The 16,647-nt window shown below is 38.2% G+C and overlaps 3 protein-coding genes across 4 annotated transcripts; 2 read left to right on the top strand and 1 right to left on the bottom strand.

Annotated features, from left to right (window-relative positions):
- Window positions 1-1,673: 1,673 nt before the first annotated feature.
- On the bottom strand, window positions 1,674-6,690 carry LOC135680058 (uncharacterized). Its single transcript, XM_065194049.1, has 4 exons — window positions 5,902-6,690; window positions 3,573-3,668; window positions 2,896-2,963; window positions 1,674-1,963 (listed from the first exon to the last, which is right to left on the bottom strand). The coding sequence occupies exons 1-4, from the start codon at window positions 6,604-6,606 to the stop codon at window positions 1,831-1,833; spliced, it is 1,002 nt and encodes a 333-aa protein (XP_065050121.1). The 5' UTR covers window positions 6,607-6,690; the 3' UTR covers window positions 1,674-1,830.
- A 3,701-nt stretch (window positions 6,691-10,391) lies between these two features.
- LOC135617737 (uncharacterized) lies at window positions 10,392-14,624 on the top strand. The gene is made up of 4 exons (XM_065118310.1): window positions 10,392-11,187; window positions 12,836-12,931; window positions 13,304-13,371; window positions 14,314-14,624. Exons 1-4 carry the CDS (start codon window positions 10,486-10,488, stop codon window positions 14,441-14,443), a joined length of 996 nt encoding a protein of 331 aa, XP_064974382.1. The 5' UTR covers window positions 10,392-10,485; the 3' UTR covers window positions 14,444-14,624.
- A 594-nt stretch (window positions 14,625-15,218) lies between these two features.
- Window positions 15,219-16,372, top strand: LOC103987686 (uncharacterized). Of its 2 annotated transcripts, none has more exons than XM_009406065.3 (2): window positions 15,219-15,268; window positions 15,559-16,372. In XM_009406065.3, exon 2 carries the CDS (start codon window positions 15,564-15,566, stop codon window positions 16,275-16,277), a length of 714 nt encoding a protein of 237 aa, XP_009404340.2. In that variant the 5' UTR covers window positions 15,219-15,268; window positions 15,559-15,563; the 3' UTR covers window positions 16,278-16,372. The 2 variants fall into 2 exon arrangements, with proteins under 2 accessions (XP_009404340.2, XP_018684305.2); XM_018828760.2 differs by lacking the exon at window positions 15,219-15,268 and adding an exon at window positions 15,275-15,453.
- The last annotated feature ends 275 nt before the right edge of the window (window positions 16,373-16,647 follow it).

Raw genomic sequence — 16,647 nt, 5'->3', positions numbered from 1 at the left:
AAACTTGTTATTTAATAATATAATTAAGGGTCTGATTTTTATCCATTGAATGATGTGTTAATGGAGTTTGGCTACTTTAAATATAGAACATTCAACGTTATATTATGACCATATTACAAGGTAAGCATAAGTATGCAGTAATCCTTGTATCAACTTGAAGTTTATAACTCACAATTGATCAGAGTACATGGTCATCATAAATTTGCAAATTTGCAACTTTTAAAAAGTATCGACATCTCTTACAAAAAACAAAAGATAATTGAAAAACCATCTTGTACACTGAATTGCGATAAAACAACATAAAACTCATTTGAAAACCTTGGGCAACATTTTTAGATCCTAATCATAATCTAAGATAAAGTCATGGTTTAGTACTGATTTCTCAAATTAAATACAGTACAATGAAGAGGTTTTAGCTTTGACATAAACAAGTTTGAACAAAACAATTCATTCAGCAACCCTCACTAAAATTCCCTTCATCTCCAAATGTGAATTGAGAGACAAATAAAGAAATGATAGAATGAGATAAATTTGAATATTAACAAATTTTCAAACGAGAGTTACACCAGAGACATATTAAGAATCATATCTATTAATCCAAAATTGTCGCCACTGTTACTTCAATGGCACTAAACTCAGAGCGAAATATTAACATAAACAAAGTAAGAAAAAAAAAATGGACTAAACATCAAATAGTCAATTCAACAGATAACTGGTGTGCAACTAATATTCCACCCAATCCCAATATTCCAAAGAGAAATAGAGAGAAAAAATATAGCATTTAAACTTCAATAAGTTGCGAAAGCGCACACGGAAGCAGCCGGGAGCTACCAACCCTAGAGGAAAGGAGCCTCGACGGTGGCCGGAAGATGGACGTTTTCCTCGGACAAAGGCGAAGCTGATGGCCGAGGAGCAGCGGAGATGATTCCTTGGATTGAAGGGCTACTAATTATGATTAACATTATACACACACACAATATATATATATATATATATATATATATATAACGCCTTAAATACCACTAAGTTTTTTTTTGTCCCCTTCTTCACCCTTTATACATCACAACCAAGTGAAAATTTCTAAATCCACTTGATATGATTTTTTTCCTTTTTGGTGTTTACTGGACAACGTTTCCTAGACATATCATATCAGCTTCGAAGATGACAGAGTAAAACATCTAAATGATATATATATATATATATATATATATATATATATATATATATATATATATATATATATATATATATATATTAAACCAATGGTAATACTATATAAAGTGATTTTTTTCTATATATATTTTGTCGGAAGCTGAAATCGGCAAGCAATTTATATAAAGTTAATGGGAGTCTTATTTGCCGAATAGGTATACAATTGAAATACGGTTGGTACATGAGTTTAGGTATACTATATATTAGTGATAAGATATATTGACCCATAAATATAAGTAAATAATTATTATTAATTATGTGAGATCAAATGGAAACAGACATAAGAAAAGGTAGAATTACTATCAAATTGATTTACAATATCACTTCCAATGGAGTTAAATGACAATAAAAAAAATCAAAATATAGCCTGACCCTAATTATTGGGAGATTACAGCTAGATATTGTTATATACATGTTGCATTTCATGCTTTTTATTCTTGTTCTTAATGCTGCCCATCTCATACACAATGATTATTTATTGTATTATGAAATCTTAACACAAACAACTGGAGACAAGCTTCTTTTTTTTATCCTTTTGACATTCGAAGTTCTTGAGGGTGCACATCTTCTCCCTTCCCGAGCACCATACATAATCTTACGTTTCATTGTTATCATAGGCTACGATAAGTTGATACCAGCCACACCCTTAATAAACTTTTCAATCAGGTAGTTAACCTCGTCAGGTTTTTCCAATTGCAATGCATGACCAGCATCTGTGAGTACCTCCAACCTTGACTTCTCTCCCAGATGTCTGTTTTGTGAGAAAAAGAATACTTATGTGGCTGCCATAATACATAATTATATCAAATAAAATGTAAATAAAATATATATATGGATGCTAGACCTATCTCAGCAAGTTTGTCAGAAACCCAACTAATTAACAGATCTCCCATGGTTAAAGACTTGAGATGGACACAGATGATGATAAGTGCAATTCCCAAATCATAGAACTTTTTTGTGGAGACAGAACATAAGCAATACTTGTTCATGAAGTATTAGTAAGAAGAGTAGTAGCTAAGTGGCTTCAAAAATATTTTTGTGCAAAGTCTTATTCAAGCTTTACTCTATCCCATCACTATGGATATAATAGGCATTGACGTCGATTAAAAAATATGTTGGAATAATTTAAAATATAAAATAGATGTATATTCACTAAGCATTATAAGCAGGCTTTGGAAAATATAGTATACTCATTTAACATCTGCAAACCACTATGTTAATAGTTAAAAGGAAAAAAAAATCAATCAATTAAGAAACAGAAATGTTACTAAAGTTGATCAGCCAGAAGAGGTAGACATATTTAACAACATCGGAAATGAGACAATCATGCAAAGAATTTGATATGTTTACTATTGTAATAATTGCTTGAGGAACAAATACCAACAAGCATAAGTTCATATTTTTCTATGTGATGTCAAAGCCATTGATACAAGAATATTGTATGACTTGTTATTTGAATGAAAAAGAACCACTTCTTTTGAGAAATAAAAAATGGTGCAATCTCAGTTGCAATTAGGTAATTCAGGTTTAATAATGATATCAACAGCTAAAATCTTTATCGAGAATGATTGGTGATATTTACCAAAATCAATGTACTTTGTGTTTGTATGAGTTTGAAAGAAATCCTGCTATCCTAATTTATGCATAAAAGAAATAGATAACAGTACTGAGAACAGTGAGTACCTGTGTAATTGATGAGCAAATGAGAGCGGAAAAATATCATCTTTGTCACCCCATAGTATAAGAGTGTCCTAGAAAGAAAACAAAATCACCATGATCATACATCTCCAAGCTAAAAATGAAGGTAATTCATAAACTATGCTGATGGTGTTAGGTGCCAATTGTTTTAGAGCTACAGTAGGGTTGTAGCAGTTTTAGCCACCTTTTTCCACCTTAATTGGTGTTTGATACATGACCTAGATATTTCTCCTTATCTTTTTCTTTTCGAGTATGACCAATGATGCATACATATTTTAGTCAGTACATCCGTCATATTTCTCCTCTCAAATTTCAAATCAAAAGTTGATTCGATGTATGAAGTTGTTAAAATCAGTATTATTGATCAGTAGCCAAATCTGAATGCTCATAATACTAAGAAGTGACATACAGGTCCAGCAACGCAGTTTCCCTAACTGCAGAGAGTTTGGCATTTAGTTCCCCTAATTTATGCGTAATGTCTAAATTGATCCAAGAGCAAGACATAAATTAAATTCATGAAATACAAACATGATCTTGCTAAATTTGTTAGACGACCATGAAACCTGAGAGCATCATTTCCTGCCAAAAAAATGTTTTTGAATTCACAATAATCTAATGTCTACATTGGTGTTAAACTTTGGCAGCTTCATTAGCTTATTTACCTGATCAAGAACAGGAATTGGGTCCAAGTCAATCCCCTTTTCAAGAAGTCTTTTCAGCAGTTCTGTCCTCTCTTTCCTTTGCTTCTCATATATCACCTGCAGCACATACAAAAGATGGATTAGGCCTCTACAAGCCAGGTTTACTGTACTGCTCAAGTTGATAATGTACAAGCGGTATATACTGATCCGACTTGTCATCGAAATGCAGCTTGCCCGAGTCCTTGTCGGCACACCGTGGCATACTGTATGTCGATATACTGGTATAGACTAATACGTACCATACCGATAAATCTCTGAGATGAATCCGATACTCGAAATGATGAATCCTATCCATAAGAACATGAGCCACCGAGGATCAAAATTAACATGATTAAGCATAAGCCTAGACAAACATTCACCCTCGCACGTAAAGACTAGTAGATAGACCCAACCCAACACAATTCTTTTTTCTACAGTGATGCACTGAGAACCCAAACTGATAGGGACAGTGAGCATTCATTTCTCTACAGTGAGCACTCAGAAACTGAGCTGATAGGGACAATGAAAGTAGAAGGGTGAACTTACATCAAATTTGAACCTGAGATATATTACAATTACAACAATATACTTGACTTGGTTTACTTTGCTAACCTCACTAAAGCCACTAAATACACTGTTGCCTTGTCAACCAACGAACATTGAATGCTGATACCAATTACAACAGCAACAATAAAAACAAGAAGCTGCAATGCCCCAACAATAATGCTAATGTTAATAGGAGTTTGCTTCCTTTATTCTAATTTTCCTTGAGTGCTGATTATTACCCGATGCCTAAGATCGACCATGGACCCGTCAAACATTTAATACGCATAAATGCATTGAAGTTAATACGCATAAGGAAGGTAATAAGAAAAATATCTTGAACCTTGCCAACTTCGTCAAGTCACCTTAAGTGCACATGCATGAGTCCATCATAACTGTCAATCACAAAGTCAAACAACTTAACTAGTTTTTCGAGACTATATTTCCTCCCGAGATTATCAATTTTCTAGGTACTCTCTGAAATATCTAACACACGGAGAAAAGAAAAGTTATAAGCAGAGAACAAAGCCATGGAAGAACGAACAATGCTTTGGCAAGCAAGCTACTTGAAATCTACTAAGATCCCATGCCGCAAGCAAAGCCAAACCGAGGAGCTTCAGTGAAGTCTTAAAAGATTCCTTGTATGCAAGGCCCAGGAGGGGGTAGGGGATGTCTGCCGGCGGGACATGCAATAAGACAGACGTGCCGGGCACTGACAACGTGTATAAACTTCTTTGTGATCCATGTGACCTGCCTGCCTTCATCCTAAATGCACCTGAAGAATAACCCAGAAATCTAAACCCAACTACTCCTACTCCTACCCTATTTGCCCATACCACCATATCAACTAAACAAACAGTGATCTCTGTTCAGACATCCGGATTGATCGATTTGTGTATTATTACACAGATCAAAACATGTCCATTCGGTCACCTGATATATACTTTAAACTTTGAAGTATACGTATAGCATCAGATCCACACGCGTGGACCACTATGAAAAGTGCCATCACACCGGATGACTTTTCAAGGTTGATTCGGAATGGGATTGCCCTTGGGCACACACCATCATCCACTCGATCAATATCACGAGGACAATCCCCGTACCTCGTGATTGGAGGCAGCAGTGGGGACGGAGCAGGTCTCACTGCGGCCTGGCTTTTCCGATAAATATAAATCGGGATGGAGTCTGATACGCTAAATCTGTATAAAAAACGAGAAGAGCTTAGGCGATAAAAGATCATAAATAATCATGTATCTTGATCCCATCCAAAATAAGATGAAAAAGAGATCGTAAAGCAAGAAAAAGCACAAAGTAAATTTGTGCCCCGACCAATCTCCTCCTAACAACCATCCAATGTGATGAAGGCGATGCCTGAAGAACACGTACAATCAACTCAATTCGTAACGTGTTCTTCGCGTTAATCGTCCGGCTAAAGATTTTCCACCCGATGATCCCGAAGGAATACCCGATTGCGGTTGATTCGCCTTACTAGGGGTAAAAATTATCCAATGAAGTGCCTTTTCTACCGTACTCGCCGTTACCCGCCTCGTCATTGGGGATCTCGTATGGAGACCCATAGCGACAACACCAAGACACTCGCTTATACTACTGTATACGCTCAAGAACATACCCTGTGATTAGACGTTCCACGTGGCACACATAGTGGGTCCATCACAACACAAGACATGCATGTGAGACCAGGGTAAACGGAGATTGTTTTGTGGAGCCCGATAATGATAAAAGAAGCTGTGGTAAGGTTACCGACCTCGATGAAATCTTGGAGCCAGAAGGCGGGGATCCACTGGGGGTGGCGGTACATGGATCGGCGGATGAGCGTCATCAGGTCTTCCGCCTTTTGGGGCAAGAGGAGCTCGCACACGTCCCTCCCCTCCTTCGTCGTAAGATCCCTCAGCTGCAAAGGCGTCGCGCAGACCCCGGACGCGAGGATCGCCACCCGCTGCACGGCCCCTGCCGCCGGCCCCTCCGCCATCCGGAACGCCACAAAACCACCGTAGCTGATCCCCACCACGGAGTACCGGGCGACGCCGAGCCTCCGCATTGCCTCGGCGATGCACGACGCCTGGAAGCCCACGGACCGGTCGGGACCGGCGGATCGGGAGCTCCCGAAGAAGACCAAGTCGGGGATGTAGAGGTCGAAGGAGCGGGAGAGGGCCCCGATTTGATGGTTCCACTGCCACTTGGAGTTGCCCCCGAAGCCGTGAACGAGGACGAGGGCGTGCCTGTTGAGGCGGCGGCGGCCGGGGGCGGGCGCCCAGAGATGAACGCAGGCTTCGTCGAGGTGAAGCGTGAAGGGGCGAAGGCCACAGAAGAGGAAGGTGAGGTGGAGGAAGAACTCGTGCAAGGTGACTAAGGAGAGCAGTCGCCAGGGGGCAGCGAGATGACGGAGGAGTGAAAGGAGGGCGCGACCGAAAAGGCGTAGCAGGTGGAGGAGGGATCTCGACGACTCCATTGAGATCCCCGGGGCTTGGTTTGGGCTAGGGTTTGGGGCCGGCCAAATACGAAATGGGCGGAGGGGCGGGAGACCGGCGAGAGGGGTGGCGGTCATGCCAAGTTTCAGCGAGTCGTGATATATACACGTAGGAGGGTGTTTATGATGAACCGCGGGGCAGCGTAAGCGACTTATGGCGATATATTGAGATAACGACCGATACAATTTAAAATAACCATCGTATGTGATCCATACTGTTAAGTTAAATGCACATCGACTCTGGACGTGGTTTGATTAAAAAAAGGAGCCTATTTGATATTATATTTTTTTTTTAGTAACGTAGTTAAAAGATACTTCTTTTACAAATGAGATGTTTTAGGATAGAGCATGGTCCAACTAAGACTCAGTTCCAAATAAAGCCAATTGTTAAATTATATAATTATGATTATTAATTAATAAAAAAGTCTAATTAAAATAAAATTCTTTAGGAGATGTTCTTTATAGAATTTTTTTTTAATTATTTATTCTATACATTATGCTCTCCTTGATAAATAGATAGCATATTTTGGAACTCGGTATATAATGTTATTGAATGTTATTGAGAAATTATAGATATTCTCTCATCTCTCTTAGTCACGTGATATTACTAAAATATTCTAAATGACATCGAAAGATATGTATTATAAATTTTTTGATAAGATAAATTATAGGGGTCATTTTAGATTATATTAGAAAAGATTAATAGTATTGTAGTACAAGGAATTATAATATTGATAGTATTATTATATTTATTGGACTTATTCACTTATTTTTTAAATTCATGTGTTTATAAATAATTTTTAAAATTTTATAATCTACTTGGATAAATTTATTTTTAAATAAATTTTATTTGATTTATTTTGATTTTAGACTGTTTTGTATTTTACTAATTAATGTGCCAAATAGGAGAATGTTAAATTATATGATCCTATTTAATTATGTAAAATATATTATGGATATGATTGAATTTTTATTATAGTCATCGACTAATAAAAATAAAATCTAATTAAATTAGTATTCCTTAGAAGATGATCTTGATAGGAGGAATTCTCCTAATTACTTATCTCGCTTATAAATAGACAGGATATCTTATGGAATCAACATAATATATGATATTATTAAAAGGTTATAGATCTTTCAATTATCTCCTTAAGTCACATAATGTTACTAATGTTACTGAAAGATTATAAATATTCTCTCATTTCTCTTAGTCATTAATCTATTGCTCAAAGTGATTGCACAAAGAATGAGAAGAAATGAGAAAACGAGTCTAATTCTTCTTACGGGTTGATATTACTATAACTTTTGGATCTTATGACGTTGTGTTTATAAATCAAATAAAGAATTTCTGAACGAACATCGAAATGTACATATTATAAATTTATTCTATCAATATTTGATTTTAATTTTTAATATTAAAATATTTATATAATAATATAATGATAATTTTTATGCTTACACCTGCATCCCATGTCCTAACAAAAACATTTTCTAGTTCTGTCTAAGCTCTTGATATAGTTCTAGATACTTTTACACCGAGGTTTATATTCCTATTAGATAAGTGGATTTAGCATCTCCAAATTTACTCATCATAATATCAAATTAGACTTGAAAATGCTTGTAATAGAAGATGAACCAAAAGAACAAATTAAGAAAAGAATCCATATATTTGAACAATTAAAGACGTGCACATACACGACTTGAAGGAAGTGTTTATTAATGTTATTAATAAGAAGTTTCAACATTTTCGAGAACTCTGTTCTTTTACTAGCAAACATGTACATCAAACGATAAATGACCATAGCGGCTTTATATCGGTACAAGCTTACAAAATAATGCTTAGAATAACTACTTACGATGATCTGTGAAGATCTGATCCCAACGTTGCAGCCAATGATCTCCTAAACATGATTCTTGAAAACCTAATTTAATATTAAGATTTTCTACAAGTGCAAGAATCAATAGAGATTAAGTCGTTGTCATGTGATTATTGGTGAATACTTAATTGGTAAAGCTTCCTTTGCTTACGCAAATAGGTGTAGAAAATCGATCAAAGTGAACAAGTTTTCTCATCAATCAAATTGGAAAACAAATTTTATTTTGTTTTAGATGCCGAAGGGAATTGATCTAAAACAAACAAATCGACTCAAAAGGTGCTCTACTATTAGATGTTTTGCCCTGTGGCATATCAAATTGCTTCGATGTGTATGTATGTATATATGTGTTATGTTTCCTTTAGTGATACAGAGGAATTAGAAAGTTCAAAAAATGACTTTTGTTGGGGTGCTTTTGCTCTAAGCTTTCCTCTTACATGTTTTCTCTTCCATTTTGTGGTGTTATTGCGCCTGTTGTTATTCTTGAGGGATGATAAGTGCAGTGCACATCTGTTCTTGTGGTTGATGAGTTGAATGGGTGTGCCAGTTTTATCATGTCAGTTGGCAATGGGATGCCATTAATTGTCTTAATATTGTGCTGCATTATCTTTTGGCAATTAATTGTATGGTCAATTGCATCTTATTAAATCTTCCTTTTCTTTTTTATTTTACTTTTTTGTTTTTAAAATGAAGATTTATTCTTTTTTATTAGTTCTATTATTTTTAAATCAATCTAACCAATTAATTTGCTTAATCTTGAAATACAAAGAGTCCGTTGAATTTTCTTGTACAGAATATTCATTGTAATTCATATATTATAGGCTCCATAAATGCAACCCACATGAGGATAAAGCATTAGGAGTATATGATCATATTCAAAAGAGAGTCTTATGTTATTATTATAATGTAATCTCACATCCTTATTAGTTCTTAAATTAGGATACATCAAGCAATATATATTAAACAAAATTCGAATGTATCGTCATCAGATAGTAATATTTTTATGATCCGTATATTAATAAAATTACTTTCATAGATACGATGTGCGAGAATTATATAAGTATATGAATTTAGGATATTTTATTTTATTTTTATATTTTATCGTAAGAAAATATTTTTCATCTGCATGTTATCTTAAGATTCATGTATGATATTTGAATTAGTTTTTCTATTATATATTATTTGACCTTTTATACATATACATATATATAATAACAGAGTTCTCCTTTCTTCATTCCCCTTCACTTTCACCTTTCGATGTTGATTTAGTCAACTTGAGCGTATCGAGTTGGGATGATGATCCTTTCTTATCGATGAATGGTCAAAGGTTTCCTCCTCCTTCTCTTCTCTCTCTCTCTCTCTCTCCTTCTAAGGAGGACTCAATTCATGCTCTACATCATCGTCATCTTTGCAACTCCAATCGAGGATCGATCTTAGATCTAATCGATCATATATGATCACTAATCGCTTTTTGTTACCGTGCTAAGTAGTCAACTGTTTTCATGATTTTAACGTTCATCATCCAGATGATAGAGAAATGTCAAAGCTCACCATTTTGTTGACTTTTTAAGTTCATTTCATGTTTCTTTCTTTCTCTTAGTTATAATATACTATATTTCTCCCTTGTATGCCACTTGATGTTGTTGCAAATAGAGCTAAAATCATAGTTCTTTTATTTTTCTTTGGATTAAATATCTTTTACTTAATTATTATAATAAATTATAATACCAAATACTCCCCCATTCTTTTTTCTTTATCAAACCTTGTCTAAAAGTCAGAGTACATTTAATGTAAGAGTATCGAACGGAAATGAGCGTTCCGCTTAGGCTGCCCCGCGGTTCATCATAAACACCCTCCTCTCTCTCGTCTCTCTCTATATATGTACACTTGTATATGATCTCCGCAAAACTGGCACGACGGCCTCCAGCCCCTCCTCCCTTCTGTCACTGGCCGGCCCCAAACCCTAACCCTAAGCCCAGGGATCTAAATGGAGTCACCGAGATCGCTTCGCCACCGGCTACGCCTCCTCGCCCTCGCCATTCTCTCAGTCCTCTACCAGTCGGCCCCCTGGCGCCTCCTCTCCTTGGTCGCCCTGTGGGATTCCGTCCTCCACCTCGCCTTCCTCTTCCGTGGTCTACGCCCCGTCACCCTCGACCTCGGCCACTCCTGCGTCCATCTCTGGGTTCCCGCCCCAGCCCGTGGCCACCCCAGAAAGCCGGCCCTCGTCCTCGTTCACGGCTTCGGCGGCAACTCCAGGTGGCAGTGGGAAGGCCAGATCGGGCCCCTCTCCCGATCCTTCGACCTCTACATTCCCGACTTGGTCTTCTTCGGCAACTCCCGATCCGCTAGCCGCGACCGGTCCTTGGGCTACCAGGCGTCGTGCATCGCCGAGGCAATGCAGCGGCTCGGCGTCGCCCGGTACTCCGTGGTGGGGATCAGCTACGGCGGGTTCGTGGCTTTCCGGATGGCGGAGGGGCCGGCGGCGGGGGCCGTGGAGCGGGTGGCGATCCTCACCGCCGGGATCTGCTTGACGCCGGAGCAGCTGAGGGATTTTGCGGCGAAGGAGGAGAGGGACGTCTGCGAGCTCCTCCTGCCCCAGAACGCGGAGGACCTGATGAACCTCCTCCGCCGATCCAAGTACCGCCACCCCAAGTGGATCCCCGCTTTCTTGCTCCAAGATTTCATCGAGGTCGGTAACCTTACCACTGCTTCTTTTATCGTTATCTCTACTCCCACAAAATAAACGCCCTTTACCCTCGTCTCACATGCATGTATTGTGTCGTGGTGGGCCCACTACTTGTGTCACGAGGAGACATCAAATCACAAGGCTATACGACCGTTGTAGAAGTACACGCAAGCCGTAGGATCGTGGACTTGTCGCAGTGGGTCCCCCTACATAAGAACCCAATCACGAGGCCGGTATGGGCCGGTACAGTAGGAAAAGTATCGTACGGGATTATCTTTACCGATAGTAGTATGAGGCGAATGAAGCGTCGTTGTTAGGAATTCGTTAGGGATCAGAGGGTCGAGAATCCTTGGCGGAACGATTAACGCGAAGAACAATCACGAGTCGAGTATGTTGCACGTGTTCTTCGGGCGTCTCCATGGTCTTGGTAGGGATGGTTGTTACGCAGAAGATTGGTCATGACACAGATTTCCGTAGTATTTCGACTCCACACGTTATAAGTTGAAGATATTTCACAGTATCAAATTCCATCACGATCCATTGGAAGAGCGCGGCAATCTTCGTTGTGCTCCGTCCCCATTGCAGGCCACAGGTACGGGTGTTTCCCTCATGATGTGTGTACCCCGTTCTACTCCCCTGTTATTTAGTTGACGCGGTGCAATGACGTCAACAGGGGTAGAACAAGTTCAGATTTCTGGATTACTCTTCCGGTGCATTTAGGATCAAAGTAGGCAGGCCACCGGCCACATGGATCACAAAGAAGGTTTTCCACGTTATCAGTGACCGGCACGTCTGTCACATTGTTTGTCTGTTGAAGTTCTTCCTCGGTTTGGTTTTGCTTGCAGCATTGTTCATTCCGCAGGAAATATAGTCTCGGAAAACTAGTTAAGTTGTTTGACTTTGTTATTGACACTTATGATGGACTCTTATGCGTGGATGATTAAGGTGACTTGACGAAGTTGGCAAAGTCAAGATTGTTTTATGACTATCTTCCTTCTGCTTATTAATTTCAATGGGTCTGTCTATTCGACGTGAGAACTTATCATCATAGACAATACAATAATAAGTGCATGCGACATCTCCCCAACACCCATGCTGGTGAGCCTGATACGACCACAAGCATAAATGTTTGATGGGTGTATGGTCGATCTTAGTCGTTGGATCGAGATCCCATTTCAATCAGATTCACTCATCCTTAGATATGGTTGTGGTGGCCAGTACACGTAGCAATCAGCATTAAGGAAAGCAAACTACTCTCAGCATCATGTATTATATAATTTGTACGTTGTGGCTTGTACTGTTGTTGTCGCTATCGGAAAAATTAGATTAAACAAAAGCACGTTGCTATCGGCATTCAAGTTTTGTTAGGTCACCAAGTAACAGCTTTAGTACTAGCTTTAGTGATGTTAGTAAGGTACAGGAAGTTAAGCTCATCCTCGTGCTTTCCTTGTCCATGTCAGTTCAGTTTCTAAGAGCATCACTGTAGAAAAAAGAATTATGTGTTGGGTTCGGGTCAATCTATTATTCTACACATGAGTGGGTGAGTGTTTGTCTACCGGCTTAAGCTTAACCATGTCAATTCTGATCCTCAGTAAATAAAAGTGGTTCATGTTCTTTTGGAGGTCTGATTCATCTTCTGTATGTGCTGCAGGTGATGTATAGGAATCAACGGATGGAGAGGTCGGAACTGCTGAAAAAACTTTTAGAAAAGGGAATTGACCTGGACCCAATTCCTGTTCTTAATCAGGTAAATAAGATAATGAAACAGCCAAAGTTTAACACCAATATAGACATTATATTATGCATTGATGCTTCATGTTCATCTAACAAATTTAGCAAGATCATGTTTGCATTTAATGAATATATCCCATGCTCTTGGATCAATTTTGTCAATCAAAACATTTCACAGAAACGAGGGGAACTATATGCCAAACTCTCTACAATTAGGGGAACTGCTGTCACTTCTTAGTATCGTGAGCATTCAGATTTGGCTACTGATCAATAATACTGATTTTACCAAGTTAATACATCAAATCAGCTTTTGAATACACTGTTTAAAAAAGTACCTTCATTTTTAGTTTTGAGATGTATTGTGATGGTGATTTTATTTTCTTACTAGGACACTCTTATACTATGGGGTGACAAAGATGATATTTTTCCTCTCCCACTTGCTCATCAATTACACAGGTACTCACTGTTCTCAGTACTGTTATGTATTTCCTTTATGCATAAATTAGCATAGGCAAGATTTCTTTTAAACTCATACAAAATTTTTATAACCATAAAAGCTCGATTAAAATATCACCAACCTTGCTACAAAATTTTTAGCTGTTGATATCATTATTAAACCTGAAATTACCTAATTGCAAATGAGATGTCACAATTTTTTTTTCCTCAAAGGAAGGTGAAAAAAGAAGAGCAACTGTACTTTAGGTTCTCTTTCAGTCCAATAACAAGTCATACAACATTCTTGTATCAATGGCTATTTCATCACTCAGGGCACAATGAACTTATGCTTGCAAGTATATGTTCCTCAAGCAATTATTATGATAGTAGACATATTAAAATCTTTGCACGATTGTTTCTTTGTCAATATTTATGTTGTGAAATATGTCTATGTCTTTTGGCTGATGAATATTAGTAAAACGTGTATCTTAATCGATTGAGTTTTTCCTTAACTATTTACATAAGTGTTTGGAGATATTATTAATGATTAGAGTGGATTTTTGAAAGCCTATTTATAATGTTTTAGTGAATATACATCTGTTTTATATTTCAAATCGTTTCAATATATTTTTTCACATATTAGATCCATAGTGATGGGATAGAGTTAAGCATGGTTAAGCCTTTGCACAAAATTAGTTTTGAAGCCACTTAGCTACTCTTCTATACTTCATGAACAAGCATCGGTTATGTTCTTTCTTCACAAAAAAAGGTCTTATGATTCAGCAGTTACACTTATCATCATCTGTGTCCGACTTAAGTATTCAACCACAGAAGATCTGTTAATTTGTTGGGTTGGTGCCAAACTTGCTGAGATTGGTCTTGCATTCAATTGTTTTTTCATTTTTCTTTGATATAGTTATGTATCATGGCAGCCACTTGAGCATTCTTTTTCTCATAAAACAGACATCTGGGAAAGAAATCAAGGTTGGAGGTACTCAAAGATGCTGGCCATGCATTGCAACTGGAAAAACCTGATCAGGTTAACCTCTTGATTGAACAGTTTCTCAAGGGTGTGTCTGATATCAACTTGTAGCCTGTGATAACAATGAAATGCAAGATTAAATATGTTGTTTGGGAGAGGAGAAGATGTGGCTCCAAGTGCTAACCTCAAGAGCTTTTTATTTGTATCAAATTTGAAAAAGCAAAAAGTTATCTCCATTATCTATGAAGATTTTATAGTGCAAGAAACGATCATTGTGTATGAATTAGACAGCATTAAGAAAAAGAATCGAAAGCATGAAATGCACACAGGTAAACAACAAATTGCTAGATGCAATCTCCCAACTATTTGGCAGATTTTTTGTCATTTATCTCCATTGTAAGGGATATTGCAAATCAACTCGATAGTAATTCATTCGTTTCTAATAATTTCTAATAAATCTTTATCTTTTTTATATTTAATATTGCATAATTAATAATAATTATTTACTTGTACTTATAGGTTGATATGTGTTTATGTATACCTAAACTCACATACAAACCATTTTCAATTGTTGTCAATGATCAAAGGGACCAAAATTTTTGGTATTCACTATTGTTTTGTCCAACATATTATATGGCCATCACAACAAACATTAAAATTGCCTAATCCCACAATCCCACCATTTTATAAAATGCATATATGACCTCCTCCTTTCCTCTTCCTCTAAATCACACGTCCTTCGGACCAGCGATTCATTTGGTCGCGGTCCAGGCGCGCCTGAGCCCAAGCGTGGACGGTTCAATCGGTCAGACTGGACCGGGTTCGGGCCTGAACTAACTAAACCCCAACCCTTAACAAAAAACAAACCCCCAACCCTTAACAAAAAACAAACCCCAAACCCTCCCCACTACGGCTGTGTCTCTTCTCTCGTGAACGGTACTTCTTCCTCTCCCTTCCCCTCCCGGCGGTGCCCCTTCCTATTCCTTCCCTCTCGCTGTCGCTTTCTCTCTTTCTCGTTTCCAGCAGCCGTCCGTCCCTCCTCCTTCCCTTCCTCCCCCCGGGACTCTGCTGTTATCAGCCCGCCGCTAGCTTCCTCTGCCCCCGCTCTCTGCTTCTCTCCTGTAGAGCCGCCCCCCCCGCCCGTCTCACCTTGCCGTTTTTAGTCTTTGATAGCAATTATTTCTTCTGCTTATTGTGTTTTGTTCTGTTTTTTAAACTTGTGACAGTCACAATGAGTCGCCCTCCGATGACACCGCAAAAGAGGCGACAACCTGACTCACAAACTCAACCTCCTGCTCTACCCGAAAGCGAGCGGATTCTCTACGAACTGATCAAAAGCAGAAAGAACATGGGGATTTGGATAGCTGACATAAAAAGAGAAGCCGGCATCCAGAATATTATTGTTACCAAGGCTCTCAAATCGCTCCAGAGCAAGAACCTCATAAAAGATGTTGTTAATGTTCACAATAAGTCAAGAAAAACCTTCATGGCTGTAGAGTTTGAACCATCGAAGGAAGTATCTGGGGGTTCATGGTACTCAGATGGAAGCCTTGATACGGAGTTCATTAATATTTTGAGGATGATGTGCTTGAAGCATATTGAAGACCTTAGGATTGCAACTATTGAAGATATCCATAAGTGCATTGCGGCCTCACGAATAATGAAGGTGGAATGTACCATGCAGCAGGTACTGGAGATCGTTCGGGCATTGGCTTTGGACAAGGAGATCGAGGAATTAAATAGCACTGGAGTAGCTGAATTCTCTATGGTTCAATCTGGAAAGATTTGCTATAGGCGCTCGAGAGGTAGACAAGGTCCCAGTGTTGGTCACTTATCATCGATTCCTTGTGGAATGTGTCCACGGATAAGCGAGTGCACACCTGAGGGTGTTATATCACCAAACACCTGTGTGTATTACAAACAATGGCTCAAATTGGAGTTCTAGTTTCAAACTGGTCGTTAGAGGTCTTTGTCTATAATGTCATCCGATACTTTGATAAGGTGATTTTCTTCCCCCTTTTCCCTTTGCATTTGCTACAAATTCACTTACTAGCTTATGTTTACATAATCATATTTTTTTTCTTCAAAGAATGGATAGTTGACTGAATAAGTTTCATAAAAAGATACTGTTTCTGCTCTGTGGTATTCTCTTTAGCGTAGTAATGGTGTATGGAATAAGGATTTAAATTTTTGTCCTAACACGATATTTTTTGAGTTTAGTTGATAAAGACTTTGATTCTTGATGGCAAGATTCTTATTTGAAATATGTCTTCATCAGATAAAGGAAATGATGATGCATGTCAAAAGACATATTG

Source organism: Musa acuminata, chromosome BXJ1-1, assembly GCF_036884655.1.
Source record: "Musa acuminata AAA Group cultivar baxijiao chromosome BXJ1-1, Cavendish_Baxijiao_AAA, whole genome shotgun sequence".
Taxonomy (NCBI): domain Eukaryota; kingdom Viridiplantae; phylum Streptophyta; class Magnoliopsida; order Zingiberales; family Musaceae; genus Musa; species Musa acuminata.
This window is presented reverse-complemented; position numbering and strand designations above follow the sequence as displayed.